The 25,265-nt window shown below is 37.6% G+C and overlaps 1 protein-coding gene across 3 annotated transcripts in view; it reads right to left on the bottom strand.

The window, feature by feature from the left end:
• Positions 1-434: 434 nt before the first annotated feature.
• The window catches only part of HAS2 (hyaluronan synthase 2), a 29,191-nt gene continuing 4,360 nt past the window's right edge, over positions 435-25,265 (bottom strand). For 2 of the 3 annotated variants that reach the window (XM_008255640.4, XM_070074963.1), the window contains 3 exons: positions 16,474-17,100; positions 4,739-4,840; positions 435-3,324 (listed from right to left, as the gene is read on the bottom strand). In XM_008255640.4, the coding sequence (XP_008253862.1) occupies positions 2,395-3,324; positions 4,739-4,840; positions 16,474-17,100 (1,659 nt within the window). In that variant the 3' untranslated portion in view covers positions 435-2,394. Of the gene's footprint in view, positions 3,325-4,738; positions 4,841-16,473; positions 17,101-25,265 lie in introns of those variants that run through there. The other variant, NM_001082010.1, reaches the window with a different exon arrangement.

Here is a 25,265-nt window from a genome sequence, read left to right on the forward strand (position 1 = left end):
ATTATCTGGATATGGCATAATTTATTTAGTTACTGCTCTCAGCATTTGATATGAGCTTATCTTAATGTTTGGTTATTATTGATAAACAATGCTATAATAAATGTGCTTAAAATTTTCCTACATATCTGTGATTTTCTTCATACTATGATAAAATCTATGATAATAAAACTTTCATTTAAATTTGGGATGCTTTGAAGGGAAAAGGAAGAAAGAGTATTAGAGAAAAAGATCACGTTGAACAGACCTCTCTCCCTCCCTTCCTTCTTTCCTCTCTAACTTCCCAGATTTCCATATCACACCAATTTTGGAGATTTCTACATAAGGTAACATTAGATGACTCCTCATCTTTAACCAACCATGAAGCTTTTCCCCTATATTACCCATTATAGTCAGTAAAACAAAGTTCCCCCTTCCCTTAGAAAAAAAGGCAATAATTTTATCAAAAATATTTTATTTACAAAAAAATCAATTATACTATACATCCTATACTGGAAGTACATTGAATAATTGCTAAAATAAATACAGGCAATTAATTCAACTTTTTATAAGAATGAGAGAATTTGACATTTGAATGTTATCAAAGCTTAACTTAGAACATAAATAGTTAAAAAGTCAAAGTCAAGTTTTAGTCTCATTTATTGGCATGGTATGTTTGTTTCCCACAAGCTCTCTGATCCGTGAGAGTCTGAGTTTAAGAATCTTATGTACCTTTTGTAATTTGAAGGTAGAATGTGCAGCTTTTTCTTAGGCAGGATAGATATAACATAGATGTCTACATGGAAAGGAAGCAGAAGGGCAGGAAGCCCACATTTTAACATTTCTCTACACGTCTCTGCTTCAGAACAAGGCTTTGAAATTATTCATGCATTCTGATGATGCTTTGTAACACAGGTCTACACAGCACCAGCTATAAGGCAAGATTGAATGTTTACAAAGTCAAATTGGATAATTGAGGTCCCATAGTAAGTAAAGTTCAGAGCACCTGGTTCATCCAGTTTTCTATGTGCCAATTCTTGACATACTTACTTAACCTTGATATCATTTCCACTGTGTAGACATCTTTGTGGAGGCCAAGAATAAGAGAGATAAAGCAATTATCTGTATAATTCAGGATTTTAAAAAATCCCTAGAAAGTAAAGGAGAACACTTAGAGCTTAAAACTGTCAATTTTGACTCTTTATCTTTATTATAATTTAACCAACTCACCCATGTAAACAACATATTAATAGGTAAAGTAAACTATCAAGCTAAACAAAATGACTGGTGAAAACAGGTGAAATGTGTTCAACATAGAGATAGATGGGCTTCAGTGAATTCTTGCCACAGAACAAAACTTAAGATGAACTGCATTGTATTTATCCGAATTATACAGATAATTTTTCTATTTCCCACTTTACTCGGTCTGGGAAAACACTACCAGAATCTCCAAAGATCATCCATGTTTTTTCCAGTGCTGGGTGCCCAGTGTTTTCTTTTCAGGACTAGCATTCTCTTTTTTCCAACTTATGAAAAAATTGCACTTTTCTACCACTTTGGCCTTGATTTTCCTTTTGCACATACATAAGTATGTATTTTTAGTCCCAAATTGTGACAGGTACATTGGTTTTTTCAAAAAGAAATGAAAATTAAAAATTAAAACACTGAAAGTTTAAATATTTTTTCACAGAAATACACTATTCCATTTTAAAAGGTAGAGAGAGAGAGAGAAACAATTTATTCTTTCTATTATGAAAATCAGTCAACCAAGCTTCACATTTTGGGCAGGATTTTTAAGTATGATTTTTTCAGAATCTTTTTTATTTAAAAAAAAAAGGAAGAACAGGTGTATTTTCGCAGAGAAGTAAAATATAGAGTATGCAAAATTTGTTTTAAAAATTGACATACAAAATTTTAAAACACAGTACAATTATATCAAAATACAGCACAGCCAACGGCCTTTATAATTTCCTTTGGCATTTCATTTGGTAGAGTTATAGAGAAAAATCCCTCCTTAAAAACTAGCTATCATAACCGTTCATAAGTTAGGCTGTATAGGTTGAAAGAACTTTTCCTTGAGTTTCCAAAATCCTTTTCTTCATTGATAACCCACATAAAGCATGGCTAGTGAGGTATTTAGGGCAAAATACTGTCAGGCGGATGCACAGTAGGGAAAAAGTGCATAAACAAAGAATTCCTCCCATTTTCATAGAAATAACAGATTAAATCTGAGTTTCTTCTTGTTGATGTATTGTTTTACTTTGGCAAAATCAAAATAAACCCATAGAAATGTCTTTGTTCAAGTCCCAGCAGCAGTGATATGTCTCCTGTGGTGGCATTATCTGATGCCACAATACTGTACAGCCCCTCGAGGAACTAAGGTGTTGTGTGTGACTGCAAACGCCAATCAATGTTAGATCATACATCAAGCACCATGTCATACTGTTGTCCCTTCTTCCGCCGGCCACACTTATTGATGAGGACCACATACAGCGTCAAAAGCATGACCCAGTAGCATGCATAGAGCAACGTTCCAACAATTAGAACTGTCTGTTTGGATTCTGAAAATGGCTTTTTAGATTCCTTATAAATGGTGAAAATGACACCACCCAGCAGAATTGTAAACCAAACTGATACTGGAATGAGTCCTATGAAATTAACAACAATGGTTTTCCTTCCAGAAGTGCCCCACCCAGCTTTGTTTATTGTTGCAATTGCAAACATCTTGGCCGGAAGTAAACTTGACATGTACAGCACTGAGTAGAGAGACATAAAGACCATGACGATATTTCCTCTAAGGCAACTGGCAAAAGATGATTTTATGAGACCTACTAGCTGGACAGTTAACAAGAAGAGGAGGATGTTCCAGATTTTACCCCGGTAGAAGAGCTGGATTACTGTGGCAATGAGAAAGAAGGGGAAGAATCCAGTGATAACCGCTTCATAGGTCATCCACAAGTGATGTTTATGAAACCACATTGCATTGTACAGCCACTCTCGGAAGTAGGACTTGCTCCAACGGGTCTGCTGGTTTAACCACCGGAGATATTCTATAGGGGTTTCAGTAAGGCACTTGGATCGAGCTGTGTATTTTGTTGCGTAGCCCAGACTCAGCACTCGGTTTGTCAGATGCCTATCATCACCAAAACTACACTGGTTGCCCATAAATTCCTGATTGTACCAGTCTTCCACAAACTCATGCAGCAAGGAGTTCCTGTACATTCCAAGAGGTCCACTAATGCACTGGACACACCCAAAATAAGACTGGCAGGCCCTTTCTATATTAAAAGCCATCCAGTATCTCACACTGCTGAGGAAGGAGATCCAGGAGTCGTACTTGTTTAAAATCTGCAAGAAGGGGGGAAAAAAAGGTAAGCTTTACCTGAAAATACCAGCAAAACCTACATCATCCTCACATTCCTAGCTGTAGTGAGATTTGTTATTTTATCTCCATATTTTGAATTGCTTTATCTTTCTGTCATCATATTTTGTTTCTTTTCTCTGGTCCTGTATTACTAGATGTATTTGATAAGTCTGATGTGTGTTTTAGTGTGTGTGTGTGTGATTGGAATTCTACAATGGTATGTATTTTTTCCTAGTTCATCATTCTCTCTCCATTTTTTTGCTGTGTTTTTTATACTTAGTCTTGCTTTTGTGCTATAATGTCGAGATTGTTTAGGCTTTAGTTCTTAGTCCATGAATTCTTTCCCATGCACTTTTTCCTTTCATCTAAGATTTGAAGATTTTTAAGTCCAAGTCCCTTCAGCTCAGTTGAGTATCAACTTGTCCATTCCCTAGTTGTTAAATTTCCTTCTCCTCTCTTTGTACTTGTTTTGGCAATGCCAGTGACAAAAGAGCTTGCTCTGGCTTCCCTGCAAAATTAAAATCCTGTAATGATGCTTTACATAAAGATCATTGAAAATTGTGAACTTCTTCTTGGAGATATTTCTAAATGATCTCCTCTATCTAGACTTTGTTGAGTTATCTTCTGGATTTTGCATGCTACCTTTTTATTGCCAGACTATTTCTCTGTCTTTCTAATGCAATTTATTTGCCCTCACTACCAACATGTGTACACAAAATGGGCTGTACAGCAATACAATAACTAAACTTTGAAGCTAACTTCCTATATCTTCTCACTTTTTGTGAAAATCTAAACTCATGTTTCATGGGACTCTTATGTTAATCTTTACATATTTTCACATACTCATTCTTCCATCCTATATACTTCAAATTACTTTTGTTAATATTTGTTTCATTAACTATTTCTCCATTGATTAAAAAAATGGGATTATCCATATTTGAAAGCCGACTTACTGTTCTTTTGCTTTCCTTACCAGTATAAATTTGAGTTGTCATTTCTCTTTTCTTCCTTTGTTTTCTATTTTGGATTCTTCGGTCAATCACATATTGAGCAGATTTTAAATATATAGTAAAAGGTACATCACCTATTCTCTACCATACTTTCATTTCTTTACTCTTATAACTAAATTCCAACATCATAGTTTAGTACACTGAATACCGTTATATGTTTCATCTAACTAATCATCTATTATAAACATGGATTATACCTCAGAACAAAGCAAAGAAATACTGAATTATCCCAATAGAGGTGGGAAATGAGATATATTCTAATATACCTCTACTACCAACAAAAATACTTGGCACAGAGTTGGTGTGTAATCAGTAGTCAACGAATCAATGAGTAAAAGTACTATGCAATGTGTTAGGCAACAACTAAAAAAAATGAAGCCATATGTACCTGGACATCTCCCCCCACACCTCCCACCATGGGATCTTCTTCTAAAACTTTCACCATCTCCACAGATGAAGCAGGATCAAGCATGGTATCTGAATCACAAACCTGAAAGTAAAAAAGAAGAAAATTATTTAAAGAAAAGGAAGAACCATGAGCACAATCCTTACACTCAATTGTACATACATTCTGTGATATCCTTCTGTCATTGTCATAGGGCATCAGGAAGCAAGAATACATAGATATCAGAGGACAGGGAGATCATGGCAGATTACCAACAGCAAGCTGCTTATTTAAGTTAATGACATTGCTGGATAGAACAGCTAAAAGGATGTGCTAGGTGTGTCTTGTAGGATGATGAGTTTTGGCAATGGAAATCTCATGATTTAGGTAACACCTGAATCCTGGAAGAATGACATATTTGTCTTTTCCTTTGCTTTGGATAAGGCTTTTAAGAGCAATTCTCCTATAGATGATTGGTGGTTCTGAAACAAGACATAATTTGGGGAATATTAAGTGTTCATCTAGCCCTTTGGATTTAAAAGCAGTTGTAAGTCACCTTAAGCTATTCCGGAAATACCAATTGCTGTTCCTAAAAACAACCTTTTTTGGGTGCCAACAAAAGCAATTCTGAAGCCAAACCAACTACAACTTACTTCAAGAAAATTATCTGGATTGGTGCTATGATGTAGTTAAGTTAAACCTCCACCTGTGGTGCCAGCATCTCATGTAGGTGGCAGTTTGTGTACCCGCTGCTCCTCTTCTGATTCAGCTCCCTGCTGATGGCCTGGAAAGGCAGTGGTAGATGGCCCAAGTGCTTGGGCCCCTGCACCCATGTGGGAAACCCAGAGGAGGCTCCTGGCCCCTGGCTTTGTATCCACCCAGCTCTGGCCATTGCAGCCATATGGAGAGTGGACCAACAAATGGAGGACCCTTCTCTCTGTCTTTCCCTTTGTCTGTAGCTCTGTATCTCAAATAAATAAATAAATCTTTTAAAATTATTGAAATTAGTCTATACCCTGTGTATTCCTGATAGATATTTCTATGGGAGATCAAATGGAGCAGAGTTATAAATATAGTTACTTTTCATTCTAGCCCCTGATTTTTGATCCATGGAATTATTAAACAAAAGACTAAAGCAGATGATAAAAACCAAATATCATATGTATAATCATGAAGTTGTTACGGAGAATAAGACTTATATCTGCGGAGAAGCAGACTTCTTTTGTTCGCAGGTATTAGAATTGTTCAATTCCAGACAACATCTAAATGGGCCCATCCTTTCTCTGCAAAGTCTATGCCACTTCAGAAGGTATGGCGAATGCCTACTCTTTAAGAAAAGCCCACCCTCAGATGAAAAAGGCAACTGCTACCTACTGCACCTTCAATGCTGAGTCAGATTAAATCAATCCTCTTCCCTCAGTAAGGAAAAGAGTGAGACAGCTCGTAGATGCCAGGTAAGTAATACCTTTGGGTGGAACTCCCATCCCATGATAAGGAAAAAAATGTCCCCATACTACTTCTGATGAATGCAGCAAGACCAGAGCAGATATAACTGTACCAGAATTAACACATAATTAACTAGTTTGACAAATCCATCTAGTTAGTGAATGCTAGAACTAGCAGAGACTGGGTATTACCTGCAGTTTCCACTATTCTGCCATCAAGCCCAGCTATATTGGTTGAACTGAATCAAGAAATAGCCTATTTATTTATATCAAAAGTAACTACCTCAACAGTTCTCCAAAACACTATGTAAAAATAGTTAGAACTTGACTTACCAGTTTTTAACGCAAAGCAAACAAAAACTAATCAATTTGTAGAAGCATAAATCTCAGAGTTGAAGTGCACTTTAGATACACATAGAATGAATACTTTGCACCATTAGCTAAGGAATCTCAATATTTTTCAAAAGATATTTGTCTCAATTTCAGTAATAGCCTTTTATTTCTGAGAAATTTCTATTTTAAGAATGCTGGTGAAAATAGCAATTTTAATGCACTGGTGGAACTTATAACTTAAAGAGACTATGGAGCACCCAGTCATAAAAAGTAAATTTATCAACTACCACCACTCCCCACCTTCAGTTCTCTAATTTAATGAATTATAACAATTTGGGGATTAGTTTCTGAATTTTTGATTCTATTGTTTATTTAGAAGTATCCATTTTCTAAATTAAAAAAAATCCATTTTTTTTTTTACTTTCTATTGAGTTCAACATAGCTTCTTCTATTTAAGGAAAAAAGAATATAGACAGAAGCTGGACGTTATTATTTCACTGCAGAAAATGGGATTTTACTAATGCTCGTATTTGAATCCAAATATCTCTTGCCTTGGGAGCCTATAAAAATTTATCTAAAAGCAATGTTTTGTGTCTCTCATTCTTTGTCTATCACTGGTTTGTACCTGGTTACAAGTTGGGCAGGAGGCCTGTCATGAGGGTAGAGAAAGGTGAAGGCAAAGTCCAACCCACCTTTAGAATCCAGCATCTTTGGTTCATGGTCACACCCACCTCTATTGACTCAAGCTGGGAAAGGTAAAACCAGAAAGCTAAAAAAAGACTTTTAAAAACAACAGGAAGGGAGCAATCCAGAATTAATGTTCAAATAACTCCCGCCTGCTTGTGAGCACAAGAAAACCAGGGGAACTGCCTCTTTGAAATGACTAAACTTGAACCAGACTTCTGAGGTTGTGCATATTTAAATTGGTCCCTGCCCCTCCCTGTTTCCAACAGCTAACTGCCAGAAATTCTCTGAGAGAGACTGTTTGCATGGGGAGTCTAATTGTGTCACAGGGGAAACTTCTCTGAAATCTCTTGGGAAGAAGTTTGTTGTAGCGGAATTTAAGAGTTTTAAAGCAATTTCTGGATGCTGTTTGGTGGTAGAATGGTATAAGTAGAAAGCTGTGGTCTTTGACAGTGTATGAAAGGTTGTGCACTTCCAGACACAATGACTTTCATTTCTTAAGGTATAAAGGTCAGACCTTTAGCCCTTCTTAAACTCTATACAGTAGGACCAGATTTCTAGTTGTCTCCTCACCAAATAATAACAAATATGTCATTTCATGAATGTTGGCTACTTAGTACTGTGCTAGAATCTGTGAGACATTCACCACTACATGCAGAGCTTAACCCCACATAAGGAAAAACTACCAGATGTGATTTCCATACAGGAAACAAAACAGATCAAAATGGGTTTTTGGCCATAATGAGTCTATCACTGTAATTTGTTGAAGCCATATGACTACTAATTATAAAAATTCTCACCGGGAGATATTGAAATGAAGCAAGGTTATCAACTTTTGAGGAAATGAGTGGAAATGTCAAGACACAGTGACACGGTTAGGAGAGATCAGCCACCTCAGCCTTAACCACAAAATCATCTACTAACAGGCAGAAGACACGCTTCCCTCTTCCAGCCAAGAGTTAACACTCATGTTTTCCTTCTCATCTAAAACAAAGTTTAGTAAATCAAGGCCTACAGGTCATGCCCAGCCTGCCACTTGTCTTGATTTGGACAACAGGCTAAGAATGGTTTTATATGTTTAAATCACTGAAAAAAATCAAAAGAAACATTACATAATGCATGAAAATTATAGGAAATTCAAATTTCATTTTTAATTTTATTTTTATTGACATATTATATATGCATATTTCCGAGGCACAGCGTGATACTTTGACTCATGTATATATTGGGTAACCATCAGCTCAGGGTAGTTACCATTTCAGTGTCCATAAATAAAGTTTTACTGGAATGTGGCCATCCTGGAATGTGGAATGTGTTCATTTACAAATTATCTATGGCTGCTTCCCCACTCCAACAGCAGAGTCCATTAGTTTCAGCAGGAAACTGTGTGGTCCACAAAGCTGAATAGTTACCATCTATCCCATTACAAGAAAAATTTGCCAACTCTGGATTCAAAATAATTCGTTATGGAAAAGGGTTCTGATTTCATAAAATAACAGCAAAATTAAGGCTAAGTATGTTTTAAGCCTCCAATTTTAATTCTGTTAGTTTTTTAGCTGCCCCATTTCCACAGAGTAACTGTATAAAGTACAGAATATTACTAAATTAGATTTTCTTTGGTCGATATTTTGCCTGTTCTAAGAACAAATGTCCACAGGGTCAACAAAGCTAAATTAAAGTTTTCGGATCTATTACTTATAATTTGTTCAACCTTGAACAAGACTTTTAACACCATCACGACACATTAGGTAGACTTCCTATAGAAGCAAAGAAGTTTGTCATTAGTGCACTGTAATAATCCTTAATTTTTTATGCTCTTTCAGTAAATCCATTCCGGCAGGATCATGGCAAACACAATCACAAATAGATGGCTCAACAGATAAACATTGACAGCATTCATCTCCATTCCAGATTAACTCACTGAGGTCAAACAATCCACTTCACAACAATCCAAATAAAAATATCCTTTAGAAATATTGTTTGTTCTACCAAATGCCTTTCAAATTCTAAGCCCCATGTCTAAAATGCCAGATCTCCATCTTTTACTTTTTTATGCTCTTTCCCTTCAGATTGACTAAAGAACATCCCTCTGGCCTCCTGTACCACTTCAAAGGGAACTGAGAACTAATACAGTAAGAAGAACTCTAATTGCTCCAGAGCCTTCAGTGAGGAAACCGGTTGATAATAAATCACAACTCTTTCTGTTGCTGTTATCTTTACCCTCAATCCTTTCTTAACCTTGACCCTTTACCTTAACCCTGACCTTTCATTTTAACCTGGAATCAGGGACATTATTTTACTAGGAAACACAAGATGGGGCCATTCTCCCTGAACCTCTAACAGCACAGAACCAGAGAAAACATGCTTCTGAAAGAAAAGGAGTGAGTTATACGTGACTTTGAAAACAAATCCATCTGGATCTCAGCCCACCATTTACCACTTACATAAACTTGGACTAACTCCTTCGCTTGGAGTCTTTACTTCATCTCCTTAAGCTCCCGTCCCTCTGGTGAAAATTCTGGACAATCATATCTGTCACAGAAGTCTGTTGTAATGGTTAATGAGATAATGCATTCATAGCACTTAACAATGGCTAGGTCATAGTATATGCTCAGTAAATGAAATTCATATATATTAAGAAATGATAAATTAAAACCAGAGGCATAAAGTTAGGATGCAAGTCCCAAGATAGAAATGATCCTTCTTATAATTACTTTAAATAAGGTATGACTCATTCAGAGAGAGGGAAACCAATGCCTCATCCAATACTGAACAAATTTAAGTTAAACAAGTTTAATACTTGAGCCGACAATGCAAAATTCTCAAGAGTAGTGTTTTCTTAAGTAAGGAAAGGAAAAGAAATAATTAGATAGAGAGAATTTTGCAGCTGACTATGATTCATTCGTGACCTGGAATGTACCCTTGTGGTACAATGTGTAAAATCTCATCATGTAGCAAAGGGTGGACCCTGGACCCACTGAAATTACAGAAGTGTTTGTTGCGTCTTGACTTGGCACATCTTCATTAGCACAGAAGTTGCTGCATGTGCTACTACTTAAAACAGGAACATAATATTTGGCTTTTGCAAAGTATATAAATGTAAATAGCAAACTTTTTTTTTTCTCTAGACCCTGAGAATTGCATTGTCCAGTGAAAAGGAGTACAAATGACTGGTAATTTTTATGGAACTAGACTCATGTAGAAAATACAAGAAATCAAAGAATGAGAGCAGACAATAACTTCTTCACAAATAGGATGCTGCAAATAATTTAAAATTTCTCATAGAACCAAAAAATAATAAAAAGCATATAGTGTACAGTCACTAATTATATTACAAGTGATTTCTAGGAATTTATCAATACAGCATGATATTTTATTTTTAAGAAATCTTGATTTTCTGCCTATATGGATTCATGGATAAATGTAATTTCTGTGTAAGCATACATTTCAGTTCATTAGCTCCAGATTAAGAAGCATCTACAAAATGATAAAAACTAAGGATTGTAGAGTTGGACTTTGAAATTAGTGAGGAAAAGCACTCCAGAAGAAAACAAATTCCTCAAAGAAAAGATCAACTTTCTTTTGGGAAAGGTGTTAGGGGGTGGGGAGGGTGCCAGCTTACAGCAATTAGCTTTAAGGCACTGGATCTCAAACCAGCGAAAACCAGCCAAAAGCCTCTACCTTAGAGGTTATCTATGCAGATGGGCTCTCCTTTGTTGCCTTTCTTAAAAGGGATTAGGAAGATATAAGCCTTTCTTTGTAGAATTAATTATCCAAGCAGCTATAAAATAATTTCTATCTCTGTCAACTTATACTCTCTTCCAAACAGTAAAATGAGAAAATGGAGTCATTTGCTTATTCTCCTTTCCTTTTAGGAAACAGTGGAAATGGATAAAAGTCATAAAAGATGCATAGCAAAATTGATCATCCAGCTCAAGAAGTGGCAAACCAAATTTTACCTTTGGTGCCTAAGCCACCCAGGCTTGGAATTCTCATTCTAAAAGAGGAGATCATAAAAGTGCACAATGTCGGCTTTAAGCCAGGGTTTATAATCAAGGACCAGTATTTGAGGAAAGGGCAGTTTAAAAGTGATCATGAGAAACATAATTGCAATGACAAATGAAAAGAAAATTCTGATATTTGTTTTATTTTGATCTCACTCCAGTATGTTGCTAGAAAGAACTAAGATGTCAGAGGGATTAAAACAGTACTGGGTTGTGCATCTTGAGCTGGGAGGGATCTTAGAGATCCTGTTTTATCAGTTTCATCACAGAACCAATTGGGGCCAGCCCACGGCCAGTAGACAGGGTCCAGAATTCAGACTGCCTCATTTCTGTTTCAGTGTGTGCTTAACCTTATCCTACAAAATGAACTATACAAAGAAGCATGCTATTCTCAACACTGGTCTCCAGAAGACTTCAGTTGCTTAGGCTTCCTGTATGTGTACAACAAGAATTAGTCCAACTCCACATACACTCATGGTATGGATTATGACCTATAAAATTTCCATGAATACTGGATTAGTGAACATTGAAAAATGCAATTTCTAATACAAACAGAAGTTTCTCAGGTCTCTGGTCCCCACATTGTCATCTACTAATCAATGCAGAATCCTGTTTCACTTGTGCTTCTGTTTCAATATACCTTATTTAACACATATTGTTGACTCATTTACACTGAACTCATGCCCAACAGGTTGATAGCTTACACCTCAGGCAGACTCACCTCACGAGTCAGAGCACAGCCTTCTCGTGCAGAGGAATGCTAGTGCAACTGCAGCACCACGCTTGGCGGCCTGTAAACAGCTACATCACCAGCAAAGGGCATGAAAGTGTGAAAAACAGAGCACTAACTAGACCATGAGAGGAAAACTGTTTACAGGATAAAAACTGAAGGAAGAAAGCAAAACATCACCTTGTTTGACCTCAGCTGGAACATGAGTATTGGATGACTCAATTCTTTTTGCCATATGCATGTAAATGACCACCGATGTACAGCAAGTATTGATTTGGGGGTGACAGGCAAATTTTACTAGTTAGATAAGTTACATAGAATCATTAAGTAATGAGAGGCAACTGTGCTATTATGAATGCTATATCCTTATTTTTCTCCACTCATGAAAAAACCGGTATACCTAGGATACTGCTAGATTGCACTAAAAATCAAATTACCTCCAATAATCTTCTCTTTTAGAAAAAATGTTCATATTTAGGAGCCGGCATTGAGGCACAGCACTAAAGTTGTGAGGGCAACATCCCATATGGGTGACAGTTTGAATCCTGGCTGTTCCACTTACAATCCAGCTCTCTGCTAATGCACTGGAAAAATCAGTGGAAGATGACCCAAGCACTTGGGCCTCTACCACCTTGAGGGATGTGTGAATGATGCTGCTGGCCCCTTGCTTTGGCCTGGCCCAGCCCCAGCCATTGTAGCCATCTGGGGAGTAAATCAGTGGATGAAAGATCTCTTCTTTCTATCTCTGTCCCTCTGTAACTCTGACTTTCAAATAAATAAATATTAAAAACAAATAAAAATGTTCATATTTATTGTATATTTTCTATCTGGATAATGCATATATCAGTGGTATTTTTTCCCTTTGTTACATAGATTGATCCCACTTAAGTTGTAACACGCATGTTCAATGACAAGAAATATGGGTAAATCAAGTATATAACCTGGATATCAAAAAAGTATTTTGTCTCTTGACAATGCCATATAAAAACAAAATAACATTATACAAAAAATAAATACAATGCAAGACTTTAAAAATGAGAAAAAGATAAAAAGGTACATTGGAAGGTACTCAACTCTTTGTCATGCACTTGTTTTAGGTCATTTTAATTTTGCTTATTGTACCTTTTATATTTTTAAACATGCATATCTTTAGTAAATAAAATGCAAATATAAAAATCATTTTGAAAAAAAGTGAGCAAAATTTGTTGCCCTATGTTAAGATAGACCCATACAGCTGAGAATCTTGTCCTTCTGTGAAAAACAAAATTTCTCTAGAAAACAAACTGATTCTGAATCTTAAAAATCTGCCTTATTCTCCATTTTTTTAATTTTTCACTCCCTTCATCCTCTTTGCTCACTTTCTTACTTTTCTTATGCTGCTTTTCTATCTTCTCTCTCTCTAAAAGCAGCCACCAACATGGTCAGACACATGTACTCCCACACTAGCTTTCCACCAGACTGGAGCTTCACTCAGTGTTCCATATCAGCACTGGCTATTCGAATGGTTACCAGGTCAAGGTCATAGTTGGTAGGGAAAACTAGAGATGAAAGCTAAAAGAGACAGAAGGAGAGGTGGTAACTGATACAGCCTGTTCCACAGGACAGCAGAGGGGCAGACCCAGTGGTGCCCAGGAGCATAGGTAGGAAAAATAACCCTGAGACAGAAAACGAGTTTAGGTATCTTTCAAACAGTGCAAGCAAAAGAGAGTAAAGATGATTTTAAGAGCACTCAGAACCAGTATTTCGATTTTGTCTTCAGCAGGAGGCAAGGTCATCTGTTAGTAGTTAAGCAGGGAGGAGTTTGGATAGGTTGCTGGGAGGGTGGTGAAGATATGAAATAATAGGTCATGAGAGCAACAAGCAAGACATTCAAGATCAAGGGGGAAGAAAGTGCTGATGAGGATTGAGAACCCAGCTGCAATTGGGAATCAGTATTTTTGGCCATCTCTCACCACAGTTAAGCAGTATTCTCCAGTAAGTATGAGAAAAAATCATCAATTTCTTCTACAGCCTCTATTTTCTCTTGAGTATAACCACCTGAATTTTGCTTCTTCCTTCCCCATCCAGCCTGCAAATCAAGTCGGATCACTTGGAATGCTTAGTAGTCAACACCCTTGACTTTCTATGCCTTCTGCTTTGTAGCTCTTGAATCCTTGGTCAGCCAGAATAGAAGATGAGAGTGTGGAGTGGAAAGTTGGAACTTAATGCAATTGCCATTTTGATATGTTAAACATGGATGAACAATGGCAAGATGGAATTACCAGTTCCAAAATGCTAAGAGTTTTTCTCCCTTGTTTGAATGCTTGGAACTGACTGAAAGTCCCAGGAGGCATTAGGACCTAGTTAACAGCAGCTACTCAGGTCAGTCTATCTGCAAGCTTCCACCTGGAGGAAGTTAAGTTTTTAAGCCTGATCAGGGCTCCAGCAAGCCCACTCTAGTTTGTACTATTTTTCCTGGATAGGAACTGTGTAGTTGTCAAGGATACAAACAAAATTCAAAATGAGAATGATGTGAAAAAGGAGTTTGAGAGGAGCAAGTTAAAAAGAAAAAGAAGAAAAAAGAAAAACCCACTCAGTGATACATTGATTAGAAATTACAAAGGTAACCATTGTTTTAACCAGATATAAAGGCAAAATATCAAAATAGATATTTTCTCATTTTAGGCCCAAGACTTCATTATTCATATCTTCTATAAATTCCCCAGACATCCCTTTCTTTAAAAATGTCCTATCATCCTCTCATCCAGGCCCAGTTTGTACCACGTAAATACACCCAGTCCTCAGATTACTGAAAGAATCTTAACTGTGAAAGTTCTACCATTCAAAAATTAGGAGGAAGTTAAAAGAGAAACTCTGTCAGCTTCCTAGATGTGAAGTTAATATGTAGATTGGTATCAATGAAGAAATGTCTCAAAATTCTTCAGAGTAATTTAAATTAATACTATGGTGGCAATTGAAGATGCTATAAATTTTGAGTAAGGATGAGATGACCATGCAATAAACAATATTAATAGCAAAAGCTTTCATTATCTCAACAATACTGTAACTTTTGCTAAGCATTTTAGATATATTATTTGAAATAATTATCTCAAACCACTTATAAAAAAGGTTTATTATACTCAGAAAACTAAAACTCAGGGAGCTGCTCTTGCTCCAGACCAACAAGCAATTAATTTCTGTGATTAGAACCTTAATCAAAGAGCCAGCACTGTGATGCAGTGAGTTAAAGCCCCAGCCTGTAGTGCCAGCATCCCATATGGGCGCTGGTTCGACTCTTGGCTGCTCCACTTCCGATCCAGCTCTCTGCCATGGCCTGGGAAAACAGTAGATCATGGTCCAAGCCCTTGAGGCCTTGCACCCATGTGGGAGACCCAGAAGAAGCTCCAGCCTCCTGGCTTCGGATCGAATGGCTCCAGCCATTGGGACCATCTGGGGAATGAACCAGTGGATGGAAGACCTCTCTCTCTCTTTTTCTCCCTCTCTATATAACTCTGTCTTTCAAATAATCAAAATAAATGTTTATTTAAAAAAATAGAACTTCAGTCAATTGACTCAAAAGCCAATGTCCATTCCCATCTACTAACATTGACACCCACTAGACATGACTTTATGACAATAATGACCCCTGGAGAACAGAATGGGTCTTCTGAAAACTAGGATTTCACTTTTAAGAGGAAATAATGAGTTTTTCCCTGGATTTCTTAAACCAGAATGTTCTCCTTTCTTGATACCATTATGGCAAAAATCTAAAGTATCTGTAGAAAATTAAAACTAGAAAACTCACATGGTCCCTCTTGATGTTCTAAAGAAGAAAACTTCAATGAGTAGTAAGAAAGGAAAAACCCCATGGTGAGCTGTCAGTGAACTAATGAGAGACACAGCCTGTCTAATTTTCATGCAAGCAAACACCATCACAAATGCTTTCAAAGGTCAAGTTGCAATGAGTGAGGTAATGCTGTTTGGAGAGTGAAATAAACATTACTTTGGTTTTGTTCAATTTTTTTCTTTTTCATTTTCCTTTTCTTTTTCTCTCTGAATGTTTAATTCCTTGCTCTTTTAAGTCAAAAATGTTCTCACCACTTCCATTTTGCCCAGTCTCTGTGGAAAACATTTTATAGTCCTCCCTTCAGTCTGCAGATTTTCTCAAGACCCTTCAGCTCAAGCAGACACTATTTTCTTACAAAGCTGGAGATTCTGAGTGTGGAAAATGACGTTGGATTTGACTTGGCAAAACCATGAGGGCAGAGAAGGTAAAGGAGGGGGAGGGAAGGGAAGGCAGGGTCTCCTGTCAAAATAATCTTGATCTCTAACCAATAACACAACACGAGTTAAGCATTTTCATAGATAGTCTTAACAGTTTTACAAGATTTTTTTCTCTCTCTCTTCCAAAATATGCTTTCAACAGTCATGCTGTTTTCAGATGAACTGAAAGAAGTACTGTGTTCAGTAGGGACAAGGATGGGCTATAGCATATGACTGGAGAGATACAAAAGCTGCTTTATTTAAATGTATGTTTGCCCTGGCAGGAATTTGGAGACCTACCTGTACATAATCCACGCTTCGTCCCAGTGCTCTGAAGGCTGTGTACATGACTTCTCTCTTTCCACCCCATTTCTGCATGATGCAAACACTTTTGTTCGACAAGACCAGTTGGGTTACATGTTGTGAGCTTTCTTTATGTGACTCATCAGTCTCCCCAGGCCCCTTTTCATGAAAGTTGTTCTTCCAGATGTAAGTGGCTGATGTTTCCCTGCCCATGACTTCACTGAAGATGTCCATCATGTAAACATCATCTTCTGAGTTCCCATCAATGACCATGACAACTTTAATCCCAGGGTAGGTCAGCCTTTTCACAGATTGTAAACATTTCCTTAAGTAGTCTGGGTCTTCTTGATAGGCAGCGATGCAAAGAGCAACTGTTTTGTTCAACTTAATGGGGGTTTCTAGGGATTTTTTCATTTTTCGGTGCTCCAAAAAGGCAAACAGGCTTTGGATGATGAGGTGTGATGCTAAAAAGGCACCATACAGTCCAAAAGAGAAATAGTAATTATCCGTTTGGATAAACTGGTATCCAACAATATAAGCAGCTGTGATTCCCAGAAGGAGAGAGACTCCAAACAGTGTGGTTCCAATTATTCTCAGGATACATATAAACCTCTCACAATGCATCTGTAACAGAATCAAATGATATTCCTGGTTAACCACTCTTGTGCCACACTTGTTATATAAATGGCATCCTGGGCAGAGCTTTGGGCTAGAAACTTCGGGGAAGCATTTAGGAGTGATAATATTAAGTTTCTCACATCACTTACCACTTACCATGTGCTGTCTACATTAATTTCTTCATCTGCAAAGTAGGGATAAGCACAGCCTTCCAGCACAGTTCAGAGGGCTATTTCAAGGATCATGATATGTCAGTAGAGGGTACTATTGAACCCTATAATGTATTTTTTAAAAAACCTGGATGCTTTGTTGTTAGTACGTTAGAGCATTTGTCTAAGGCTGCATTCTCTGTATGTGATCACAGCTAGGCATAGAACCTACATTTCCTAAATCCCAGAGTAATCTTTCTTCTATGGTGTTTTACCTTCCTTCCTCAATACTGACCAGAGAAAAATCCACAGGAGATTCTACTAAATCTCTTACACTTAATTTCATCTCATCTCTATTGCAAATCTCTCCATTTATGTTCCTTCCATGTGCCGGCTGAAGTTGAATTGCAGGATATTGGGTTCCAGGACTAACTCAGCAATTAACTGTACGATGATAAGTGAGTGACTTTACCTTTCTGAGCTTTAAGTTTTTTAACTGGTTAGGTGAAAGAACTTGAGTACTGATTACTTCCAAAGTCCTCACTGATATTAAAAATTTTCTATGCATAGGTATACTATACAGGTATCTGTCCAAGCCCCTGTCATTCTTAATTGTAGTCCTGTGTTCAGACATCTGTCTCTTCTATCCTCCATCACTGGATGTTTAGATCTTGGGGACCAGGAACTTTTTTGGAACATAATAATCACATAAGAATTTCTTTGGAAATAATTAATAAGTTAGAAATGACAATATGTTAAAATTTGACAGGTGAGTTTCCATGCTATTAAAAGCATTAGACCTGAAACAACTTGCAACTCTTAACAACCAGTTTTGCCCTCATACTCGAATGTCTGTCTCTGGAATAAAAGTTTAAATAAATCAAAAATAGAAGAACTATTTTTCTGTTTTTCTTAAATTATTTTCAATGCTGAATATTGAAAGATCACTTGGTAGACCTTTTTTAATTTTATTTTTTTCCCTTGAAATTTTATTTTTCTCCTCTTCCAAGAATAATATCATCAGGGACATAACTGGTAAAAACACAATATTCCCACATACGGTCATTCATATCAACTTGGGAATTTTGTTTTATTTACATATAATTGATACTAAATCTTTTTCTTAATTCAACTAATTTTGAAAGCTGAATAACTTTAACCTAAATGGAAACTTAGGCCAAGCAATCATCTCTGCAAACCATCTTACTTGATACTCTGTTTATATTTTCCTAATCCACATCAAAACTTAAAACTGAATGTCCACATAAAACCTATGATTGGTGGTGGTGGTGGTGAATGGCCATATGGCCCCACTTGCTCAGCTCCAGGGGGTATTGTTCACACATTCACATTCACATTCTGTGCCCTGTAACCACCGACTGAGGTGGTCCTGAGGGAATGTGCACTGTACTTCTGAGTCACTTTAATGTGGCTGCTCCTTTCTGAGCACAGACTACATGGTACAGCCATGGCATTTCAGCCTTGGGAAACCTGCACAGCCCTACTTTCAGTAGAGTCTTTGAAGAGAGAGAGGATAACTTGCCAATTTCTCTTTTCCTTCCACAGGTTTGACCCACATGTTAACAAGTTTCTAGCGCATTGTAGAGTCCCAAGATAGAGGGAAGTTGACCCCTTAATTACCCCATGGAAAGAAACAACCACACAATCAGGAATATTTGCCTTGGACTCTTATGTTAGCTAGAAATAATTTTGGGATTTTTGCTTGTTTGTTTACTCTAGTTTTCATTTTAGTTCATACTAATTAAAACAACCTTGATGATGCAAAGCAGTCTGGAGACCAGGATTCTAGCACTTGGATGTCATTTTTCTTTGCTGAATGGAGATGACCATAGCTATTAAAGACCCTTCAGATGGCTATGGTGAGGAGAATAATGTACTAGCACTGTGTAAGTGTTTTTAAAAACTAGAAATGCAATGCTGTTTAAGACATCAGTTAATTAGGGAGCTAAAAAAAAGACAAACGAAAGATTTGTGCTCTGCTTTTAGCAGCCATGTGGGACCCCATAGAGGGTAACACGGAGCTTGATAAAAGTAACCATAACACACATGGAAAACTCAGACTGCTGTGGAATGGTGAAACGCTGAGTTTTCAGCGAAAGGCAAGCAAGCACATCATCCCTCATTAATTAACACAGCTGACGGGATGCTAAAAACTCCCAAAGGGTAAGTTAACCAATGCCTAAAGGTGCTTGGAGCACCAGACTTGGAACTCCTCATTTCCAAGATGTGAGTCATTCTCACAAGAGTGAAAAATTTCAAGGGGACTAAAACACTTTGCCAGGGAGAAGCTTAACTGTGTGTTTAGCCTGTATTTAAAATCACAAAAGCCAGCAAAAGAACTGCCTGCCATACTTTTCCATTATTCACATTTTCCTTGCTTTTATCAGCACACGTGGACATAGAGTGTTCACATAGCATCTGCTGGCCACAGCTGAAGAGGGAACACCCTCTTACATCATAGGAGTCTACAAAATGTCTTTTTGAAGCCTGGGAAAAGTCATTAGTAAACTGCAGCAACGAGGCTAGAACTAAACCTTTATGTTCTGCAAGATATGTTCTCTAGAATGACACATGCAGTGTCTCAGCACAGGCTAAAGGGCAAAAGGCACATTTTGGAGCCATCTTTGCTGAGGGAATACATTGATCTCAGGGAGTGACACACAGGATGTGTTCTTTATAATTTCCCCTGGGCAATTTCATAGATATGGGCACCATATGTGTTAGACTTTCAGAAACAATCCCCAAATCGAAAACTGTTTCATAAGCATACTCTCCTTGTCAGACACATGGCTTTATGGAGAAATTGGAAAATAGGGTTAGTTCAAGCTTAGATCACAAGAGCTTACTGCTATATAGAAGAACAACCTAGAAACTTACACTCTATAAATATTTTAAAATATAAAACTTGTATTTATTTTGCCCATGTCAGGCGTTAGTCCAGTAATTGACTTTTAAATTGCTATTGGGCTTGATATCAAGTATTTACTACTATTTGCCACAGCATTCTAAGCCAAACCAAGTGTTAAGGAATGGCTTAATAGACTGTAATGTAAGCTCCACAAATTCAATAGATATCTATATATACTATATAAATATATATACACACACATATAAAATGTATGTTTACTCTGTTCGCACCAGTGTCACCCAGGACATAAAGCATTGCCTGGTTTATAGCTATTATTCAGTAAATATTTGTTGAACAAATGAATGAATGTAGCTTTAGTCATCATTTTCATTGTTACAATGAAAGCTCATATTCATGCATTATTTATGAGGTCTCAGGCAGTGAGGTAAGTTTTTTTTTTGTTGTTTAATAGCATGGTCTTATTTAATCTTAATGACTTTAGTTGGCAAATATATTATTAATCTCATAATATGCATATGCCAAGAATTTAAGCATTTGGGGGCTGGTGCTGTGGTGTAATAGGCTAAGCCTCCACTTGCAGCATTGGTATCTCATATGGGCACTGGTTCATGTCTCAGCTGCTCATCTTCCAATCCAGCTCTCTGCTATGGCATGGGAAATCAGTAGAAGATGGCCCAAGTTCTTGGGCCCCTGCACCCACATGGGAGACCCAGAAGAAGCTCCTTGCTCCTGGCTTTGGATCGGCTCAGCTCTGGCTTTTCTGACCATTTGGGGAGTGAACCTGCAGATGGAAGACCTTTCTCTGTCTCTATTCTCTGTCTATAACTCTGCCTCTGAAATAAATAAAATCTTTTAAAAAAAGGAATTTAAGCCTTTGGAATTTGAATATTTAGGTAACTCACTGAAAGTCATAAAACCAGGAGTATGAGCCATATAATAGCCTAATACCAGATAATTATTATTGATAAATGTTTGTTTTTCATCTACTTGAAAGTCAGAGAAAGAGAATTGTTGTATAGACTTCAATCCTTATGATGAAATGGGAAGCATCCTTTTGTTTCTGGATAATAGAACTATAGTGTATAATATAAGATTTGGAAAAACTTTGAAATTGTGTCCTTGCTAATATGGAAAATGGCACTCACTCAGGTATAGAGAAAAAGGCAGCCAATTTTCGGAGATTACTGGCTCATATACTGTTCCATATGGGTACAGCCTATAGGAATATCTACAGAGTTTTGTCAAAAGAAGCTGTTGATTTTACCTTTGCAATGGCAACTCTGCTCCTAAGGACAACCAAAATCAAGTTTCACCATAAGAAATGATCCATTGTTTCAACTGCATTGTGGGGCAGAAATTAAGTCTTGCTGTCAGCTCATATACTACATGGGATTCTTTAGTTCATTGTGCAAGAAAGTCTTTTCCTCCCCCTTGACCTTATATTAAACAGAGAGCAAAATGTTGAATGAAGAGAGAATAATAGCTGCTCTCGCTGCCATATTGCAGAGGCAAGAACTGAGTTCCCATTGTTTTCATAAAGTGGTTCTTCCATTTTGGATCTTGGAGAAGCTAATGGAGATTCAAACTCAGTGAGTCAGCATCCGGGAAAGGCTAGAGATAAGGTCAGAAGACCTCTTCTGAGAGGGGTCTGAGCACCCATTCCTTTCTAAAGTAACATCTCCCTTCTGTCCTCTCTTCATCCCATCATACTTCCTCCCTGTGCCTTGCTTGCTTTTCTAAGTAGCACTTAAGTATTCTACATGACTACTGGACCTTGTGTGTCTCAATGACTTGATGTGCTCTGTACCAACAACAGGGCTTGGCACATAACAGATATTCAATAAATATATTTTGAGGGGCTGGTGCTGTGGTATGGCAGGTGAAACTGCTTCCTGCAGTGCCAGCATCCCATATGGGCACCAGTTCAAGTCTGGGCTGCTCCAATTCTGATCCAGCTCTCTGCTATGGCCTGGAAAAGCAGTAGAAGATGGCCCAAGTCCTTGGGCCCCTGCACTGGCATGGGAGACCCGGAGGAAGCTCCTGGCTCCTGGCTTCAGATTGGCTCAGCTCCAGCTATTGTGGTCATCTGGGGAGTGACCCAGTGGATGGAAGACCTCTCTCTCTCTCTCTCTCTCTCTCTCGCTCTCGCTCTCTCTCTCCTTCTCTCTGTGTAACTCTGACTTTCAAGTAAATAAATAAATCTTTTAAAAATGCATATATATATATATTGAATAAATTAAGAAATCCACTTGGACTCAGGCAGTCAGGCTGATTGATAGGCACAGGCTCCTCCCCTCTCTTGGAACGGGGCAGTGAATGGATGCTGAGAGCTAAGCAAGCAACCACCAATCCAACAGCTTCTCCTTTGTGATTTTTTTTCTGGCTCCCTAATTTCTTGCCCAGATGTCTAAAACTAATCACTATGAGGAGTTCCAGACCAGCTCTAGAAGACCATTGGATAACAAAGAGAAAAGGCAAGTTATTCCTAAGAGCATTTTCAGCAATTGTGAATTATAATATGAGCAATTTTATGAGTTCAAGGGTCATGTTTGGGGCAAGAGGGATAAAGAGATTTTTATCAATCAAAACTATAGTATTCTTGGAGTATATGGTCTATTAATCCATACAGTATTTTGTATGTTGGTTCTAATGATTTGTGTGTGTGTGTGTCTGTGTGCTGTCTCTTCAATGGGAGAGACTGTGATGTCAACCAATTTGCAAAATTCAGACACACCAGCATTCAAATCATAGCTCTGCCATTTACTATCTACTTCAGAGAATCTGGCCCCCAGAACAAGCCCAGGTTGGAGTAGAATTCTGACCCTTCCTTTAGTGGTTGGATGATCTCAAACAGCTCACATAATACTTACCATCATCAGTTTGGAGCTAATCATATTGATTAATTAAAAAAATAATATTATAAGAAGGAATTCACTTAAGTATCTAAAAAGAAATGATCAGTTACTAGATTTCATTGATGTTAGTTTTCTGCCAGTAACTACCTAATTAGCCTGACTCCTTCCCTTAAACCCATTGTCCTAAGTTAGCACGTAGTAACTATGGTGAGGTGAAAACAAGAGGACTGGGAATCAGAGAAATGGATTCAAGTCTAAACTCTGCTTCCTATTGGCTATCTGATCTCAGACAACCACTTGAGGGTGGTCCAAATAAATCATTTGTCCTTAGATATGTAATTAATTAATATCTTTGAACTTCAGATTTTTAGGAACAGGATTGTGATTTTTTAACTTTAATATTCATAGCACTCACATAGTTGCATATCTATGAGATGGATGAATGTGGGTTACATGAAGTGTCCCAGCACCATGCTCTTTATCACAGTCACTGATGAGAACAGAAGAGAGCAAGTACTCATTTCCGAAGGGTGGTATACGTGAATATATGGCACAGTACACGACATACTGCATGTGTGTAATCAGTGGTTGTTGTTATCATTATTGTCACAAGCCATTGTTTTAACTCAAAGGAACAATAACAAGTGATAAAAGTGCACTTGCCTCTTTTCTTCATTATCTTCTTTTTAACTTGTAGGCAATATTTAAACATGGAACAAAGGATGATTAGACATTTAAAGAATGTTTCCTTAAAGAAGGCACTGCTCAGAATCAAATATAATAAACAGCAATAATAAATAGCAGACCTACTTCTGGAACCTAGAAATTTTTTCCCATAATTTATATTGTAATATGTAGAACAAAACTGGTAATATTAATACGGGCTGGTGATACTCTCCAGGAGTTTGGATACCTGTTTGTTTCTGGTAAGACATACTCATATAGTAATCATCCGATTACTAACAGTGAACTAGAAAGGTATTTTGAGCAAAAAGTTGTGATTCCCAAAATTTGCTGTATATCCAAACTACCAGAGAATCTGAAAACCACTGCTATGTGGCTCCAGTAACATTCTGAGTTACCAGATAGGGAGTGTGGCCAAGGCATGACAAGTTGTAAAATCTCCTCAGGAGATTCTAACATGCAACAAAGATTGGCAGTTGCCAGTTTAAGGCTCAGTAACTGGGGCTGGCATTGTGCTGTAGCCAGTAAAGCCACTCTCTGCAATGCAGGCATTCTACATGGACATCTGTTCTGGTTCCAACTGCTCCATTTCCAATATAGCCCCCTACTAATGCACCTGGGAAAGGCCCAAGTCCTTGGGGCCCTGTACTCCATTCGGGGACCCAGAAGCTCCTGGCTCCTGGCTTCTTCCTGGCCCAGCCCCAGCCATTGCAAACATTTGGGGAGTGAACCAGAGGATTGAAGATGTCTCTTTCTCTCTGTAAGTGTGCCTTTCAAATAAATAAAATAAATCTTAAAAAAAAGACTCTATGACCTCAATTGGATCGTTATGTATTTCCTCTGCTACTGTCCTCAATTAGAAACCTGATATAGACGACTACTTTAAATCCCCCAATAATCTTCACATTAGCACACATAACCCTCCAAAACACTGAGCAGGAACCCCCTGACCTCTTTTCCCTTGCCAGCTTTGAAGTTTGCCTTTTTTCCCCCAGTCCCATGGCACTTATCCTAGTAGAGACCCTGGAGCCAAGCCGGCAAGGTTAGGATACAGGTCTTTTAAAAGCTTTCCACCCCAGTGGTGTCTGGAGTTTCAGGTTTCAAATTTCTCTTCCTTTGCACATCAGTATTAACCAGTTACTGCCAGGGCATCAATTCTCCCAGTTGCTCTATTAGTTCCTGAACTTCATCTCAAACCTAGTTTGCAGGGAAGGATAAAATTAAAAAAAAAAAAAATAAGAAAGAAAGACTTGCCATGGGATCCCAATTCTGGGAATACCTGCCTTGGCTCTTGGGAACTGTTTACAGAGGTCAAAAATAAGTCAAAATCCTAGGTAGCCAAAAGTAGCAAAAATGCCAAGTCTCTTCATGAAATCTCTCTTGATCTTTCCCAAGGGCATAATATTCACAAATTATTTGATTACATTCCATCTACAATTTTACTAATACTTATGGAGTTCTTAATTTTTGTGAGACAAATTTTTTGTAAAGCTTTCTTTGCAGGTGAGGATATAGATGCAGTGTATGTAATGCTTCTAAACCGGTGCCTGAAACAAACTAGACATGTTAGAAATGATAGGTATCATTTCTCAG

The sequence above is a fragment of the Oryctolagus cuniculus genome, chromosome 6, assembly GCF_964237555.1.
Source record: "Oryctolagus cuniculus chromosome 6, mOryCun1.1, whole genome shotgun sequence".
In the NCBI taxonomy this organism is placed as follows: Eukaryota; Metazoa; Chordata; class Mammalia; order Lagomorpha; family Leporidae; genus Oryctolagus; species Oryctolagus cuniculus.